General features: G+C 40.1%; 2 protein-coding genes across 2 annotated transcripts in view; one reads left to right on the forward strand and one right to left on the reverse strand.

Moving 5' to 3' along the window:
* The window catches only part of LOC110441734, a 58,433-nt gene continuing 39,926 nt past the window's right edge, over positions 1-18,507 (reverse strand). Inside the window, exons 6-14 of the mRNA XM_021484972.1 lie at positions 11,072-11,199; positions 10,636-10,750; positions 9,241-9,320; positions 6,666-6,725; positions 6,233-6,335; positions 6,001-6,113; positions 4,745-4,872; positions 2,215-2,357; positions 1-1,808 (exon numbers count right to left, since the gene is read on the reverse strand). Of these exons, the coding sequence (XP_021340647.1) occupies positions 1,128-1,808; positions 2,215-2,357; positions 4,745-4,872; positions 6,001-6,113; positions 6,233-6,335; positions 6,666-6,725; positions 9,241-9,320; positions 10,636-10,689 (1,362 nt within the window). The 5' untranslated portion in view covers positions 10,690-10,750; positions 11,072-11,199 and the 3' untranslated portion in view covers positions 1-1,127. The remainder of the gene's footprint in view (positions 1,809-2,214; positions 2,358-4,744; positions 4,873-6,000; positions 6,114-6,232; positions 6,336-6,665; positions 6,726-9,240; positions 9,321-10,635; positions 10,751-11,071; positions 11,200-18,507) is intronic.
* The window catches only part of LOC110441733 (E3 ubiquitin-protein ligase TRIM56-like), a 21,416-nt gene continuing 20,126 nt past the window's right edge, over positions 17,218-18,507 (forward strand). Inside the window, exon 1 of the mRNA XM_021484970.1 lies at positions 17,218-17,766. The gene's annotated coding sequence lies outside the window, so the exon portion shown is untranslated. The remainder of the gene's footprint in view (positions 17,767-18,507) is intronic.

Genomic DNA, 18,507 nt, shown 5'->3' on the forward strand with positions numbered 1-18,507 from the left:
GTTTTCCCGTGAGTTCATTAATGTCTTTGTATCATAATACAAAATGATATTCATGCAGATATAGAGACAAACTGATTGACACTCCAAATAACATAATACCTCCCATCAAAACCTTTGTCAGGCGTATAAAATTCAAGACACTTTATTGCATAAAACAAAATTTATTCAAAGTTAACAATCCTTTTGTCATATCCTGATATATTTACAAATTAAAAATATACAAAATCAAAAATACTGAGACCACCAAGGACAATAAAATTCTACCCTTTCTTGTCTAACATGTTGGATTGACACACATGTACTTACACACTCCTAGCTACCTTTCACTGATAATCTTGTGTTGTTATAGAATCTGACGACATATTTAAGCCCTAAGTATTTACAGCAATTCATCAAATGCCAAGTTACAAGATGTTAACTTTCATTGCTTCATCACAGCAAATTATTGTAGGGAGGTTGAAATATCTTAACTGTAACACATATCTGTAAAAGATTCTTTTGATAAAACGTAAATAGTGATTTTCTGGGGGAGTAAAACAGCACTCATCTAAAAGGAAAAGCAATCGGTACCTCCAAAAATGCTCAGATATGGAATTATCACAATCACACACCCGATTTTGAACTTAGCACTAATAACAGACAAACATACCAGACTATCACCTCAGCACTAATCCTGGACATTTACCTCAAGACAATTACAGGGTATCATCATACAACCTTTAAACACATTAATATTCCTATATAAATCAGGTAAAACATTGTACTTAAACAACTGGGGTCTCAGTGTAGTGCCTTAAAACAGGATAACAAGTGTAATACGACAATCGGCCTCAGTATAGTGCCTTAAAACAATACGACAATCAGCATAGCTAAAATTGTTAATAGTTAAAAAAAGATTAAACAATGGATCGGCAACAAAATCCCTCGTGTTCACACAGTATAGAAAATAATTGGATATGTCTTCATCACCAAATAGTATGCCTGCATATCATCAAACCTGATCCATGTTAAAGCCAATCAAAACTAAAAAAGTTTTATGACATTATCTTTTTAGAACATTTCCTGGAACATAAAATAAAGGGAAGCTGGTATGTTACTTCGGTTGATATCAGTTAACCAGGTCAGGGTCATGGCTGTGAGGGCTTGTCCTTTGATGACCCCTGACCCTGATTGATGTTTAGTGTCTGCAACAGTGGCAGCAGTCCAGAAAGCAGTGGCATATTGGCCTGTGGCTGAGGTTGGGACTGCTGTCCCAGTCCTCCCATGTAGGGTGGCAACCCCACCATGTATGGATTTCCTGCTAGGTTAGCCTGCATCAGGTTCATCAGCTGGGGTGTCATACCTGCCTGACTTGTCACAGGGAACTGCTGGTTCATCAGCTGGTGTGTCATACCTGCCTGACTTGTCGTAGTGAACTGTTGATTCATTAATTGTGGTGTCATACCTGCCTGTTGTGAAGCCAGATACTGCAGGTTGACATTGGAGTTTCTCTGACTGGTGGCATACTGCTGGTTCATGGTATTTTGAGGCTGTTGAAAAGGGACTGTGCCTCTCACAAACTGATTGGTCAGACTGGGTATCTGGGCACCCAGAGGGGCCTGAGGCATCATCATGGTCTGGAGTAACAACTGCTGTTGGGCCAGGGTGTTCAGTAGCTCCTGATGATTGGTGGGTTGTGGTTGGCTGGGGGTTGATGGTTGTGGTTGGCTTGACGTGGCAGGCTTGCTCTGACTCAGCATATTCTGCATTGGGGCAACAACATTCATCTTAATGGGCGACACATTAGTTGGCGGAGTGGAAATGCCCAGCTGTAAATATACAGAACATGTATTACATTTACTGTCATTGGGGTCAATGTGAAAATTCAACACAGTTATTACATTATAGTAATGTGTGGACTCCGAGACTTTGTACATGTAACAAACTTAAAGTTTATGTTTAAAAAAGATAGCTAATTGATGGAATGTTTAAAAATGATTTTACACAAAGACACTTAAACATACAGACAGACAATAACTCAAGGGTAAAATTCACTGGATCAACTTTCCTGATGCCAAGATCTTTATAAAATAGCTTGCTAAATGAATGAAATGAAAACCTGGGCAGCAAGCCTATCTGACCATCACATCCTGCTGAATGAAAGATGAGGCACAGCCAGTAAAACACAATTTCAATCAACTACTGCTTCCAAAGAAAGCCGTTTAAAAGACTCACCTGTGACATGCCCTTAAGTGGAGACACACGGTTGCGGTCAAACATGCCCTCAGACATAGTGGCCCTAACTTTGTCATCAGAATTGGCAGTAACACATGGAGGACTTTTTTTCACTGCCTTCTGAGGGCTGTCTGGGTCCAGTGCTGCAGAAAAAACAAAACTCAATCACAGACAGTAAATCACAGAAACTCTTGTTCTTAAAAAGGTATGACTGCCCTCACCCTTACTTAGACAGGTGTAGCTAACCACCTTTACTAAGACAAGTATGGCTGACCCTTAACCTTACTTGGACAGGTGTAGCTAACCACCTTTACTAAACCAAGTATGGCTGACCCTTAACCTACTTAAACAGGTGTAGCTAACCACCTTTATTAAGACAAGTATGGCTGACCCTTAACCTTACTTATACAGGTGTAGCTAACCACCTTAACTAAACCAAGTATGGCTGACCCTTAACCTTACTTAGACAGGTGAAGCTAACCACCTTTACTAAGACAAGTATGGCTGACCTTTAACCTTACATAGACAGGTGTAGCTAACCACCTTTACTAAGACAAGTATGGCTGACCCTTACCTTTACTTAGACATGTAACTATGTTTACCCGACCTTAATCTTTACTAAGCTAGGTTTGGTTGGTCCTCAACTTTACTGTGATAGGTGTGGTTGACCCGCAGCTTTACTGTGATATGTGTGGTTGACCCTCAGCTTTACTCAGATAGGTGTTGTGTACCCTCACCTTTACTGAGAGAGGTATGACTGACTCTCAGCTTTACTTAGATAGGTGTTGTTGTCCCTCACCTTTACTCAGATAGGTTTTGTTGACCCTCAGCTTTACTCAGATAGGTGTTGTTGGCCCTCATCTTTACTGACAGAGGTGTTGTTGACCCTCACCTTTACTAAGATAGCTGTTGTTGGCCCTCATCTTTACTGAGAGAGGTGTTGTTGTCCCTCACCTTTACTCAGATAGGTGTTGTTGACCCTCACCTTTACTCAGAGAGGTTTTGTTGACCCTCACCTTTACTCACATAGGTGTTGTTGACCCTCATCTTTACTCACATAGGTGTTGTTGACCCTCATCTTTACTCACATAGGTGTTGTTGACCCTTATCTTTACTCACATAGGTGTTGTTGACACTCACCTTTACTCAGATAGGTGTTGTTGACCCTCACCTTTACTCAGATAGGTGTTGTTGACCCTCACTTTTACTCAGATAGGTTTTGTTGACCCTCAGCTTTACTAACATAGGTGTTGTTGACTCTCACCTTTACTGAGAGAGGTGTGGCTAACCCTCACCTTTACTGAGAGAGGTGTGGTAAACCGTCACCTTTACTGTGATGGGTGTGGCTAACCCTCACCTTTACTGTGATGGGTGTGGCTAACCCTCACCTTTACTGTGATGGGTGTGGCTAACCCTCACCTTTACTGTGATGGGAGTGGTTAACCCTAACCTTTACTGAGAGAGGTGTGGTAAACCGTCACCTTTACTAAGATAGATGTAGTTAACCCTCATATCCACTGTGATAGGTGTTGTTGACCCTCAACTTTACTGAGGTGTATTTGACCTCACCTTTACTGAGAGAGGTGTAGTTGACACTCACCTTTACTGAGAGAGGTGTAGTTGACCCTCACCTTTATTGAAAGAGGTGTGGTTGACCCTCACCTGTACTGAAAGAGGTGTGGTTGACCCTCACCTTTACTGAGAGAGGTGTAGTTGACCCTCAGATTTACTGAGGGGTATTTGACCCTCACCTTTACTGAGAGAGGTGTAGTTGACCCTCACCTTTATTGAAAGAGGTGTGGTTGACCTTCACCTTTACTTAGATAGGTGTGGTTGACTTTCACCTTTACCGAGAGAGGTGTGGTTGACCCCAACCTTTGCTGAGAGGTGTAGTTGACCCTCACCTGTACTGAAAGGTGTGGTTGACCTTCACCTTTACTGAGAGAGGTGTAGTTGACCCTAGTCCAAATTATTCTGACGTTTTATCGACTTTTTTCATATCGGTCTGTCGTCGATTAACGTCAGAACTCCGGCCCTCTATAATATGTGGGAAATATGTGTGTGAAAGTGACGATTTGTTTCTAAAACATCAGTTTGAAGTGCGCTCCTGGCGCGGGTCGTTTTCCTGCATATTATAGAGGGCCGGAGTTCTGACGTTAATCGACGACAGACCGATATGAAAAAAGTTGATAAAACGTCAGAATAATTCGGACTAAGTTGACCCTCACCTTTACCGAAAGAGGGTTGACCCCCACCTTTACTGAGAGTGGTGTGGTTGACTCTCACCTGTACTGAGAGGTGTGGTTGACCTTCACCTTTACTGAGAGAGGTATGACTGACCCTCACCTTTACTGAGAGAGGTGTAATTGACCCTCACCTGTACTGAAAGGTGTGGTTGACCTTCACTTTTACTGAGAGAGGTGTGACTGACCCTCACCTTCACTGAGACAGGTATGACTGACCATCACCTTCACTGAGATAGGTATGACTGACCCTCACCTTCACAGAGATAGGTATGACTGACCCTCACCTTTACGCTGCCTTTGCTGGTCCTGCATATCCTTCAGTACACTGATCTGGTCCTCAACCTCCTTGAGTTTGTTCACATTGTCCTCCATGTTTTCTGGATGAGTCATCAGGTTTTGAAGAATCCTTTTCCTAGAAGAAAATAATTCCGTTTCTGTTTATATATGACAGAACTGTTCAGTGAAGAAAGGAGGGTCAGGCGTTTCTATCTTACACCCAATTTTAAGTTTTCGACAGCATGAAATTGGGAATATTCTGATGCTGTGATGTGGAAACTGGGATGTGTTATTGAGTTATTTTTGTGGTTGGAATGAGAGTAAAACATTTTTTCATGCTCAGGGGTGTAGGATAAGGAAATTCCACTCTTGTGATATTCACCCAATTTGAAAACCCCTTGGGTTTAATTTCCAAATCTAACATGTTACATCCCTGGGCAAAAAAGAGTCTTACATTGAAATTATCTAAGCAACTATAAATTGTATTATCTTTTTTTACTTAATACCATTGAACTGTAGGCCTGGAGGTAGAGTCAGGTGTGTTACTATGATTTAACTGTAGGCCCTGGAGGTATAGTCAGGTGTGTTACTATGATTGAACTGTAGGCCCTGGAGGTAGAGTCAGGTGTGTTACTATGATTTAACTGTAGGCCCTGGAGGTAGAGTCAGGTGTGTTACTATGATTTAACTGTAGGCCCTGGAGGTAGAGTCAGGTGTGTTACTATGATTTAACTGTAGGCCCTGGAGGTAGAGTCAGGTGTGTTACTATGATTTAACTGTAGGCCCTGGAGGTAGAGTCAGGTGTGTTACTATGATTTAACTGTAGGCCCTGGAGGTATAGTCAGGTGTGTTACTATGATTTAACTGTAGGCCCTGGAGGTAGAGTCAGGTGTGTTACTATGATTTAACTGTAGGCCCTGGAGGTAGAGTCAGGTGTGTTACTATGATTTAACTGTAGGCCCTGGAGGTAGAGTCAGGTGTGTTACTATGATTTAACTGTAGGCCCTGGAGGTAGAGTCAGGTGTGTTACTATGATTTAACTGTAGGCCCTGGAGGTAGAGTCAGGTGTGTTACTATGATTTAACTGTAGGCCCTGGAGGTAGAGTCAGGTGTGTTACTATGATTTAACTGTAGGCCCTGGAGGTAGAGTCAGGTGTGTTACTATGATTTAACTGTAGGCATGGAGGTAGAGTCAGGTGTGTTACTATGGATACAGTATGGACTGTAACAGCTGAAGAACAGTCAGGAGTGTTGCTTTAGTTACCGTTTAAACTGTAGGAGCTGAAGGCTAAGTTGGATGTCTTCAAGACTGACTTGGATATCTGACAGATCCTCACTAGCCTGACTTGTGGTCTCAGAGTCTGGGTAGTCCTCACCCTGAAAAACACAACAGCACCAGTCTTCAGATTATAACATATTATCAATATTACTATGTGTTTTATTTCTGTATAAGAAAACCTAATGTAGAGGTTATTTCTCAGTTTATTATATGTTACCTTCCAGTAGGGGTCACTAGGGTCAAACATCTGGATTAGCTCCCTCACATTGGTCCGTAGCTCCTCACATTGGTGATCAAACAGGTCCAGAATGAAGGGCACGCTTCAATACAAAAGTTGTCTCCCTTAGTTAAGTGCAGGTTAACACTAACACTCACAGGTGACTGTGTAGCAAACAAAGGACTGGAGTTCAGACATGTCTGATGTCAATGAGGAGAAATGAAGTATTGGAGATCCAACACATGATCAAGGTGTTTGGTTCTAAACTTGATTAAATGTAAATATGTATACTATTATATAATTCAGCCAGGTTTAAGAAATTTGAAGTCAAGGTCGACTTTGCTTTCTAGCCTCAAGTATCCTTGACAATACATTACAAACTCATCAGTCAAAGTTCACAATTATTATATATGAATAATTTTTAAATACTTACCGATTGAGTTCATACAATGTGATGAACTTTTTCTTCTTACTGTCTTCAAATACACCACATCTTCAAAATAGAACACAGCAATCAAAATCAACAAAAAATCAGGTAATTTTTATAATAAACAAATCATGCAAAAAAGAAACCATGCATATTAATTTCATAAAATATAAAGTGTACAGATACAAATTATAAACCAAAAACGTAGATTAACTATATTGGTAAACAGAGTTTAAACCCTAAAACCTTCACATATCAACTGACAATATATGAACTAATTCATATATCATACATCATTTGCACTCTTTGCTGAACACTTGGTGGAGACACCAATCATTCGCACTATTTGTTGAACACTTGGTTGAGACATCGATCATTTGCTCTCTTTGTTGAAAACCTGGTTGAGACATCGATCATTTGCACTCTTTGCGAACACTTGGTGGAGACACCAATCATTTGCACTCTTTGTTGAACACTTGGTGGCGTCACCAATCATTTGCACTCTTTGTTGAACACTTGGTTGAGACACCAATCATTTGCACTCTATGCTGAACACTTGGTGGAGACACCAATCTTTTGCACTCTTTGTTGAACACTTGGTGGAGACATCAATCATTTGAACTCTATGCTGAACACTTGGTGGAGACATCAATCATTTGAACTCTATGCTGAACACTTGGTGGAGACATCAATCATTTGCACTCCATGATGAACACTTGGTTGAGACATCAATCAATATATCATACATCATTTGCACTCTTTGCTGAACACGGGGTGGAGACATCAATCATTTGTACTCTTTGTTGAACACTTGGTTGAGACATCGATCATTTGCTCTCTTTGTTGAAAACCTGGTTGAGACATCGATCATTTGCACTCTTTGCTAACACTTGGTGGAGACACCAATCATTTGCACTCTATGCTGAACACTTGGTTGAGACACCTATCATTTGCACTCTATGCTGAACACTTGGTTGAGACACCGATCATTTGCACTCTATGCTGAACACTTGGTGGAGACACCAATCATTTGCACTCTTTGCTGAACACTTGGTTGAGACATCGAAGTTTACTAAAATTGGTAGAAAATTTAAGTCAGGAACCTGGGAAGAAGCCAAATATCTATTTTTTCCATCACCATATAGTAGTCCTGTAGCTGTATCCTTGACACTAAATATAATGACACTGCCTTGCCAGTGGACTCCATCCAGAGAATGACAACATGAATACTTGTGAGAAGTTAAATAACATTTTGGTTTAAACTTGAGTAAGGAACCTGTGGACAAGTTAAATGTCAAATTTCTCCATCATCATGTTAAGGTGCTGTAGCTGTGACACTGACCGTCCTCGTACTGGTCTGTAAAGATTGACCATAGAACTACCTGTGCGAAATTTCATGAAATTTTTGTTGAAACCTTTATTCAGGAATCTACATACAAGTCTATTGTGACCTTGACCATGAAAGTATGACCTTCACATTCAACTCCACTTCAGAGAATGATGTCATGAATACTATTGTGAAACTTTATGAAATTTCATTGAAAACTTTAGTCAGGAAGTTGTGACCAATTGTTAACAAATAAACTGATAGAGGGCTAGGCTAGGATGTCAGGAAATTGTGACCAATTGTTAACAGATAAACAGATAGAGGGCTAGGATGTCAGGAAGTTGTGACCAATTGTTCACTTAAGATAAACTGATAGAGGGCTAGGATGTCAGGAAGTTGTGACCAATTGTCAACAGATAAACTGATTGAGCGCTAGGATGTTTGGAAGTTGTGACCAATTGTCAACAGATAAACTGAGAGAGCGCTAGGATGTCAGGAAGTTGTGACCAATTGTCAACAGATAAACTGAGAGAGCGCTAGGATGGCAGGAAGTTGTGACCAATTGTTCACTTAAGATAAACTGATAGAGGGCTAGTATGTCAGGAAGTTGTGACCAATTGTTCACTTAAGATAAACTGATAGAGGGCTAGTATGTCAGGAAGTTGTGACCAATTGTTCACTTAAGATAAACTGATAGAGGGCTAGGATGTCAGGAAGTTGTGACCAATTGTCAACAGAAAAATGATAGAGGGCTAGGATGTCAGGAAGTTGTGACCAATTGTCAACAGATAAACTGATAGAGCGCTAGGATGTCAGGAAGTTGTGACCAATTGTCAACAGATAAACTGATAGAGGGTTAGGATGGCCACACTATATTACACTAAAAGGCTACCAGCAATATTTAATTTAGAATGTTGCTTTGCTAAGGAATTAAGAGAAATGCACATATATTGATATGTAACAAGGCAATACTTATGACAGTACTGGACATGACAATGCTACCAGTCTATAGCACTAGTGGAGAAGGAACAGTCAGAAAGGTGAAACAATGAATTACAATCAAACAATTTGAAGCTGACAATAAAACTATACTCCCTGTCTATATAAGAATCATACACATGTAGAAACCGTCACCTATACTCCCATTCCATGCCTATGGGAGGAAGAATCAGATTTAGAGATCTGCTATATTCATGAAGACATCATAAGTATATCAAATATGGATTACCTCCCTTTACCTGCTGTTGTACTTACTGACAGAGGTCTTCAAACACTTCTGGGTACTCCTCCTGTCTCAGGGTCAGTCTGCTACCAGAACAGTTGTGCTGCTCCAGCTAAAAAGTCAAGTATGGGAACAGTAGTAAAACACAAGTAAACATCTAGGTTTAATGCTTTTGTAAATCTCATATTTTTCTTGTACAAATGAAAATTTGGCAAGAGACTTACCATGCTGATGAGTACACTTCAGTAGACATGAGGTAGGGGACAGTGACTTACCATGCTGATGAGTACACTTCAGTAGACATGAGGTAGGGGACAGAGACTTACCATGCTGATAAGTACACTTCAGTAGACATGAGGTAGGGGACAGAGACTTACCATGCTGACTCTTCAGTAAACATGAGGTAGGGGACAGTGACTTACCATGCTGATAAGGACACTTCAGTAGACATGAGGTAGGGGACAGAGACTTACCATGATGATGAGTACACTTCAGTAGACATGAGGTAGGGGACAGAGACTTACCATGCCAGTCTGCGACGTTAGGCACTAGTCCGATGCCCACGACTAGTAAATTTAAGTCTGGACTAGTATTGAAAATATTTAACTCGTCCGACTGGACTAGTGGCAATTTAAATTTTCCTCCAAAATAATGGAAATATTGTTCATTGTATAACATTTTGCACAATAAATCTTGTCACAAGTTTTAATCCCATCGTAAAATATGGTATTCGTCGAGGCGTTCGAAATTGAAGCATTTCGATGAGCGAGACTTGGTTCCGGATTTTAGTAGTTACCGAACATTACTTCCGGTTTATAACCACGTGAAACCAACCATGGCGATGTTGCTAAGCTGGAGAAAAGGTTTAAAACCAGCTAAGCCTGTCCGTGAACCGACAGAAAAAGATGCTCTAACACGAAATCAAAATTTACTGTTCTGGCTAGTGCTTAACGGCTCAATGAAAACAACAGTAATACTGTATTATAGATAATTGGCGATCACGTTCCGTGCTCCGTTTCTAAAGTTATTGAGAAACATTTTGTTTTGATTTCTAATAATTTTCCAATTTAGATCACAATTTACACTTCATGCTGTTAAAAAGACCAGTCTGTAATTTGGACTAGCAAATTTACAGTCGGGCTATGAAAATTCTGGGTTTACTAGTCCAATTGACTAGTGAGAAAAAAAAAGTTAACGTCACAGACTGCCATGCTGATGAGTACACTTCAGAAAGACGACACTTCAGCAGACATGAGGTAGGGGACAGTGACTTACCATGCCTGTGAGGATATCAACCTCCCAGAAGAAGGACGACATTTCAGTAGACATGAGGTAGGGGACAGTGACTTAGCATGCCTGTGAGGATATCAGCCTCCCAGAAGAAGGACGACACTTCAGTAGACATGAGGTAGAGGACAGTGACTTACCATGCCTGTGAGGATATCAGCCTCCCAGAAGAAGGACGACACTTCAGTAGACATGAGGTAGGCAGTATCATTAAGGTTGATCAAGTTAACAATGTATTCTCCAGTAAGTTGTATTCTGAAAGACAGGAATGATATGTTAAGGGAAAGTGTACCACTGCACTAAGGACTTTTATTGTTAGAGTTACTTCCCTTGTCAACAGATTCATCTCCCATTTTGAAGCTTTGCATTTCTATTTCCTGAATAGCCACATTAGTTAACTGTAGCATTTGCAGTAAAAGACTACAATTTGACTTGTGCAATTTAAGAAAATAAATTGATGTTTACTTTTTGTTCCAAGAGCTTTTTTCCATAAACCTCAAAATTTGTTTTGTATAATTAATGACTCAGAGTTGGACTGTATGTTCGACATCTGTCAGGGAAGAGACTTTAACTTACGGTTGTACATAACGCCGGCTCAGTTCCTCAGTTATCTCCTCCTTGTGGTGTACCGGTGGCTGGACAGGTGGCTCCACCTCCACTTTGGGTTCAAACCCCTCTCCATAGACACAGGAATAGTCTGGTACCTGTAGAGAAGATTTAATGGTAACTGATAGTGCTTAAAACAACAACAGAATTCACAAAACTTGTTTTTTTAAACAAGATAATGTAGTAGATGAAACACAATATGCCTATAAATATTTTTTATGTCTTGAAAAGCTTGAGATTAACTTACATAACTTGCCTGTCAGCAAATGATCCCTAACACATATACACATTTTACCTCAAACCCCTTGTAAACTCAGTCTGTGAGATTCCAGAGTATCAAATTGAACAAAGTAGTTATCAGTCTTTACTTCCATAGAGGGATACAGTACAGTGTGTACAACAGTCAGAACATATTTTATAATGTGACTTCACTGGGCTTCTCTAAAACTCAAACTGCAGTGATATCAAAATTTTACTTTCTGCAAAAACAATGTACATATTAAACATGTAGCAACATTTCAAGACAAACTGGTTCCTTTGTCAAGCTATGACTTGGTGAGCAATTTGTATACAAATACAAATTTGTAAACAGGTGTATTGTTTACCTGTACAACTATGGACAAAATTGCATATTTCTTGTCACTCGACCCAGGACATTTCTTATTGAAGATATGAAAAAGTGTAAGTTCCAATTCCATGCAATTACTTATTATTTGATTGAAAATATTTAAATAACAGTAAATTGTTTATCATTAATGAAAATAACTTATTTATAATCATCAATTAAATCAATTAAACCTGAGCATGAATTATACATAACACACCAGACATGTTAACCCTGCTACCTTTGCACCTCACATGTGAGCAGGTATAATGAAGCTTGTTCCCCCCCCCCCCCCNTCGGGCAGTAAATGGCCTAACGAAGCTTGATCAACATCCCCCGACAGTAAGTGTGGCCCACTTTCCTTTATCATTGATCTCCATGTCAATAAAGTGCTAGTCAATAACATCAATCTCACTCAGGCAAAGTAAACATCACATCTGTATTGGAATATCAAGTGCTGAGCAGGTGATTCTGATATGTCATTGCCAAAGTGTTTAACGAAATATGATAACCTCAATACCTGTGTTTATCAACTGATATACCTATATACAGAAACAGGACCAAATGGGCTTAGCAGTCCATACCTTAATACATACAGATAAATAGGCCTAGCAGTCCATACCTTAATGCATACAAATATATACATAATTCAGTCATTTTAGAACTAAATTGAATATCTTTACTTCTAATCATTGGAATTTGTTTGAGTAGAATGCTTTGAAAAGCTGCATTTCAATCATTAATTTTACTATCCCAACTATGCCAAAAAATATATTTAATTTTACAAGCTTCTGGGTTTGTTTTTTTGGTTCATGACCCATTTTAAGCAAACCATATTACCAAATGGAAGAGCAGTAATTTTTGTGGGAAGAAGTTTTTATTTTTATTTTCTGTAGGTGACAAACCTCTACTGGAAACCATTTAGGAATTCTCGTCGAAGTTTAAAAAATTCAAAACATGTCCTTTTTATTCTGATAAAATATGCCTTTATTACATTTACAGAAATTACTCTGAAGTTTAAAGTAATCAGGCTGTCAGAACTCAAGTTATCGGCTGGTGAATAATCTGACACAAGAAAGACAGATTAGCTGTTATATGGAAGGACCAACACATCCTTCTTCATTCCTAATTAAGACATGTGAAGTCTGAAAGTATCCAGTCTGTCAAAACTGAAGTTACCTGAGCTGGTAGGGGTTTGTGGATGGACAGACAGAGTGCTACTATAGGGAAACATTCTGCAATGCTGATTAAGACATGTGAAATCTGAAAGCAATTGAACTTATCAAAACTATAGTTATCAGTCAGGGAAGAATTGTGGTTGGACCAACAAAGTGATGACTGTAGGGCACCCGAACGTTGAAAGCAAGGTCCTAATGAAGGAGCCTGGATTTATTCACTTCTCGCTGTCTATATAAGGTCTCACTGTATATAGGTTGTTATTTATATATTTCATAACTAGTGTCATCTATTTAATGATTAATCTGTGGACCATTTATAACATATCTTTTTTATTTTCTGTATACCATTTACCCATCAGATGTTTAAACTGTGGTTAAATATATTATATACTTACATAGCTGTAAACATGGGAAGAAAACTCTAAGTGATTTGGCTGAATGACAAGTAATATAAATAATCTGTCTGTACATGAATATGTTTATGTGGAAATACAATATTAATTCAATCTGAAAGGAATACAGAGTTGTTTATATATAGCAATCAGTTAGAAGTGCATCTGGCTGATAATATCCCTGCCGATGGACTGTTGGGAGTAACAGGCCTTACACATCATTATAGCTCTTTACTTACACAGACTTCACAATCTCAGTCTCCTTACCCCTCCTGATCATTCTCTTCACACAGGGAGTAACAGGCCTTACACCTCATTATAGCTCTTTACTTACACAGACATCACAATCTCAGTCTCCTTACCCCTCCTGATCATTCTCTTCACACAGGGAGTAACAGGCCTTACACCTCATTATAGCTCTTTACTTATACAGACATCACAATCTCAGTCTTCTTACCCCTCCTAATCATTCTCTTCACACAGGGAGTAACAGGCCTTACACCTCATTATAGCTCTTTACTTATACAGACATCACACTCTCAGGTTCCTTACCCCTCCTGATCATTCCCTTCACACAGGGAGTAATATCATAGCTCTTTACTTATACAGACATCACAATCTCAGTCTACTTACCCCTCCTGATCATTCTTTTCACACAGGGAGTAACAGGCTTTACACATCATCATAGCTCTTTTCTTATACAGACATCACACTCTCAGCCTCCTTACCACTCCTGGTCATTCTCTTCATACAGGGAGTAACAGGCCTTACGCCTCATTATAGCTCTTTACTTACACAGGCTTCACAATCTCAGTCTCCTTACCTCTCCTGATCATTCTCTTCACACGGGGAGTAACAGGCCTTACACATCCTCATAGCTCTTTACTTATACAGACTTCACAATCTGTCTCCTTACCCTCCTGATCATTCTCTTCAAACAGACGTCATAATCTCCGACACATCTGTACCATTTAATGCCTATACATATCACACAGAGGGGTAGAGGGGAGCTTACTTATACAGACTTCACAATCTGTCTCCTTACCCTCCTGATCATTCTCTTCAAACAGACGTCATAATCTCTGTCTCCTTTCCCCTCCTGATCATTCTCTTCATACAGACGTCATAATCTCCGACACATCTGTACCATTTAATGCCTATACATATCACACAGAGGGGTAGAGGGGAGCTTACTTATACAGACTTCACAATCTCAGGTTCCTTACCCCTCCTGATCATTCTTTTCACACAGGGAGTAACAGGCCCTACACATCATCATAGCTCTTTTCTTATACAGACATCACACTCTCAGGTTCCTTACCACTCCTGGTCATTCTCTTCACATAGGGAGTAACAGGCCTTACACATCACCATAGCTCTTTACTTATACAGAAATCACAATCTCAGTCTCCTTACACCTCCTGATCATTCTCTTCACACGGGGAGTAACAGGCCTTACACACCATCATAGCTTTTTACTTATACAGACATCACAATCTAAGTCTCCTTACCCCTCCTGATAATTCTCTTCACACAGACGTCATAATCTCTGCCTCCTTACACCTCCTGATCATTCTCTTCACACGGGGAGTAACAGGCCTTACACACCATCATAGCTTTTTACTTATACAGACATCACACTCTCAGGTTCCTTACCCCTACTGATCATTCTCTTCACACAGTGAGTAACAGGCCTTACACATCTTCATAGCTCTTTACTTATACAGAAATCACAATCTCAGTCTCCTTACACCTCCTGATCATTCTCTTCACACAGGGAGGAACAGGCCTTACACATCATTATTGCTCTTTACTTACACAGACTTCACAATCTCAGGTTCCTTACCCCTCCTGATCATTCTTCACACAGGGAGTAACAGGCTTTACACATCATCATAGCTCTTTTCTTATACAGACATCACACTCTCAGTCTCCTTGCCCCTCCTGATCATTCTCTTCTCACAGGTAGTAACAGGCCTTACACATCATTATTGCTCTTTACTTACACAGACTTCACAATCTCAGGTTCCTTACCCCTCCTGATCATTCTCTTCTCACAGGTAGTAACAGGCCTTACACATCCTCATAGCTCTTTACTTATACAGACTTCACAATCTGTCTCCTTACCCTCCTGATCATTCTCTTCATACAGGGAGTAACAGGCCTTACTCATAACTATAGCTCTTTACTTATACAGACAACACACTCTCAGTCTCCTTACCACCCCTGATCATTCTCTTCACCCAGGGAGTAACAGGCCTTACACATCATTAGGTTCCTTACCCCTCCTGATCATTTTTTTCCCACAGGGAGTAACAGGCCTTACACCTCATTATAGCTCTTTACTTACACAGGCTTCACAATCTCAGTCTCCTTCCCCCTCCTGATCATTCTCTTCATACAGACGTCATAATCGCCGACACATCTGTACCATTTAATGCCTATACATATCACACAGAGGGGTAGAGGGGAGCTTACTTATACAGACTTCACAATCTCAGGTTCCTTACCCCTCCTGATCATTCCCTTCACACAGGTAGTAATATCATAGCTCTTTACTTATACAGATATCACACTCTAAGTCTCCTTACCACTCCTGATCATCCTCTTCATACAGGGAGTAACAGGCCTTACGCCTCATTATAGCTCTTTACTTATAAAGACATCACACTCTCAGTCTCCTTACAACTCCTGATCATTCTCTTCACACAGTGAGTAACAGGCCTTACACATCCTCATAGCTCTTTACTTATACAGAAATCACAATCTCAGTCTCCTTACCTCTCCTGATCATTCTCTTCACACGGGGAGTAACAGGCCTTACACACCATCATAGCTTTTTACTTATACAGACATCACAATCTGTCTCCTTACCCTCCTGATCATTCTCTTCACACAGAAAGTAACATGCCTTACACATCATCATAGCACTTTACTTATACAGACATCACAATCTAAGTCTCCTTACCCCTCCTGATGATTCTCTTCACACAGGGAGTACCAGGCCTTACACATCATCATAGATCTTTACTTATACAGACATCACACTCTCAGTCTCCTTACCACTCCTGGTCATTCTCTTCACACAGACATCACAATCTCAGTCTCCTTACCCCTCCTGATCATTCTCTTCACACAGACGTCATAATCTCTGTCTCCTTACCCCTCCTGATCATTCTCTTCATACAGACGTCATAATCTCCGACACATCTGTACCATTTAATGCCTATACATATCACACAGAGGGGTAGAGGGGAGCTATCAGATGCTGTACACCTGTGTTTATACAGCTGGTTAGAGGAGCTGCCAAATAAGGAACGCCCATATTTATACAGCCAGGTAAATGTGAGCTATCAGATGGGGGTGCCCCTGTATTTATACAGCTGAGTAGAGGGGAGTTTTTAGAATGGATACCTTTACATTTACAAAGCTGCAAAGGGTAGATGATTGCTACAATATGTTGTACTCCTACATTTACACAGCTGGGTAGATGGGAGCTATCGAATGAGACACTCTTTGTTTATATACAGATGGGTAGAGGGAACTAACAGCTATCATATGATGTACCCTTAAGTTATACAGCTGGGTAGAGGGGAGCTATCATATGATGTAATTGTGTGTTTATACAGCTTGGTAGATGGTAGCTTTCAGTCCTGTTACGTATCAGAGTTACCTGCCCCAACATTTGCTGTGACAATAGGCCTGCAGCCAGGCCAATACCCAAGTGTATACACGCACCAAACACCCACACCTCAGTCAACATGTGTATTGGGCAAATCCAATATTTGTTAATCATTGTGGAATAAAGTCCTTGCTGCCAGGAAAGTTGGCTTGTGTATTGAAAGTCTACACCTTACTCGCGTACATGTAGTAGTGTAAAAATTGCCGTCACCAAAATAAATATATATATCAAGTCGTATACCTTACCTACACAAGAACATACGTAGGATTAGAGGCAATTTAAAGTGATCTTTTATCTATCTGATTGAATGTCTAAAGTCAGCAGTTCCAAGTGTACTGGAATGTATTTCCCGACAGAGCTATTAGCATATTGTGAAAACCCAGTGAGGCGACTCCCAACAAGACAGTGATCTAAGTGAACGAGGGGGACAGACAAAAGTACCATAGTCTGACCGAGCCTTACCCCTACACAGGGACTGAACCACACCTGACCGCACCTCTACACCGAATACCTGGACACCCCCGACTACAGGACAGCCTGGATTACATGTGTTGTGTTTGTCAGTCAGTGTTCTGCCAAAGCGTTACCAGTCTTAGTTAATGTTTGTAGTGGAGTTTATAGGAGATTAACAGGGCCGGTCAGTTCTTTGTGAGCCTGCAGACTGTCCACCACAGACAGTGCTGAACTCTAGACATATTGTTGACATTGGACTTTACAACGAGGACATGCACAATCCTGCACTATAGACTTCAACATTACTCCATTCTGATGTCCCACTATTGAAGGATTATAAAAGTATTCCTACTTAGGTGAGTTAATGAAAAATTGTTGCATTGATCATGAGATATGATATGTAAGGGTAACTCGTCAAGGGCAACAGTGAGTAGAACATGAACTTACTGTCAACAGCCTAACTTATATATTAGAAGCTTATATAGCCCTAGTTTCTATTAGGAGGTGGGGTTTATTGCAAAATATTTATAGTTCTGTAGAATATATAGATAATTACAGTCACCAGGATAGCCCCAGTCTATTGCAGGAGGTGGGGTTCACTGTAGAATACTTATAGATAATTTGTAGTTCTGTAGAATATATAGATAATTACAGTCACCAGGATAGCCCCAGTCTATTGCAGGAGGTGGGGTTCACTGTAGAATATTTAGATAATTTATAGTTCTGTAGAATAAATTGATAATTACAGTCACCAGGATAGCCCCAGTCTATTGCAGGAGGTGGGGTTCACTGTAGAATATCTATAGATAATAACAGTCATCAGGATAGCCCCAGTCTATTGCAGGAGGTGGGGTTCACTGTAGAATATTTATAGATAATTTGTAGTTCTGTAGAATATCTATAGATAATAACAGTCACCAGGATAGACCCAGTCTATTGTAGCAGGTGGGGTTCACTGTAGAATATTTATAGATAATTTGTAGTTCTGTAGAATATATAGACAATTACAGTCACCAGGATAGCCCCAGTCTATTGCAGGAGGTGGGGTTCACTGTAGAATATTTATAGATAATTTGTAGTTCTGTAGAATATATAGA

Source organism: Mizuhopecten yessoensis, unplaced genomic scaffold (genome assembly GCF_002113885.1).
Source record: "Mizuhopecten yessoensis strain PY_sf001 unplaced genomic scaffold, ASM211388v2 scaffold716113, whole genome shotgun sequence".
NCBI lineage: Eukaryota > Metazoa > Mollusca > Bivalvia > Pectinida > Pectinidae > Mizuhopecten > Mizuhopecten yessoensis.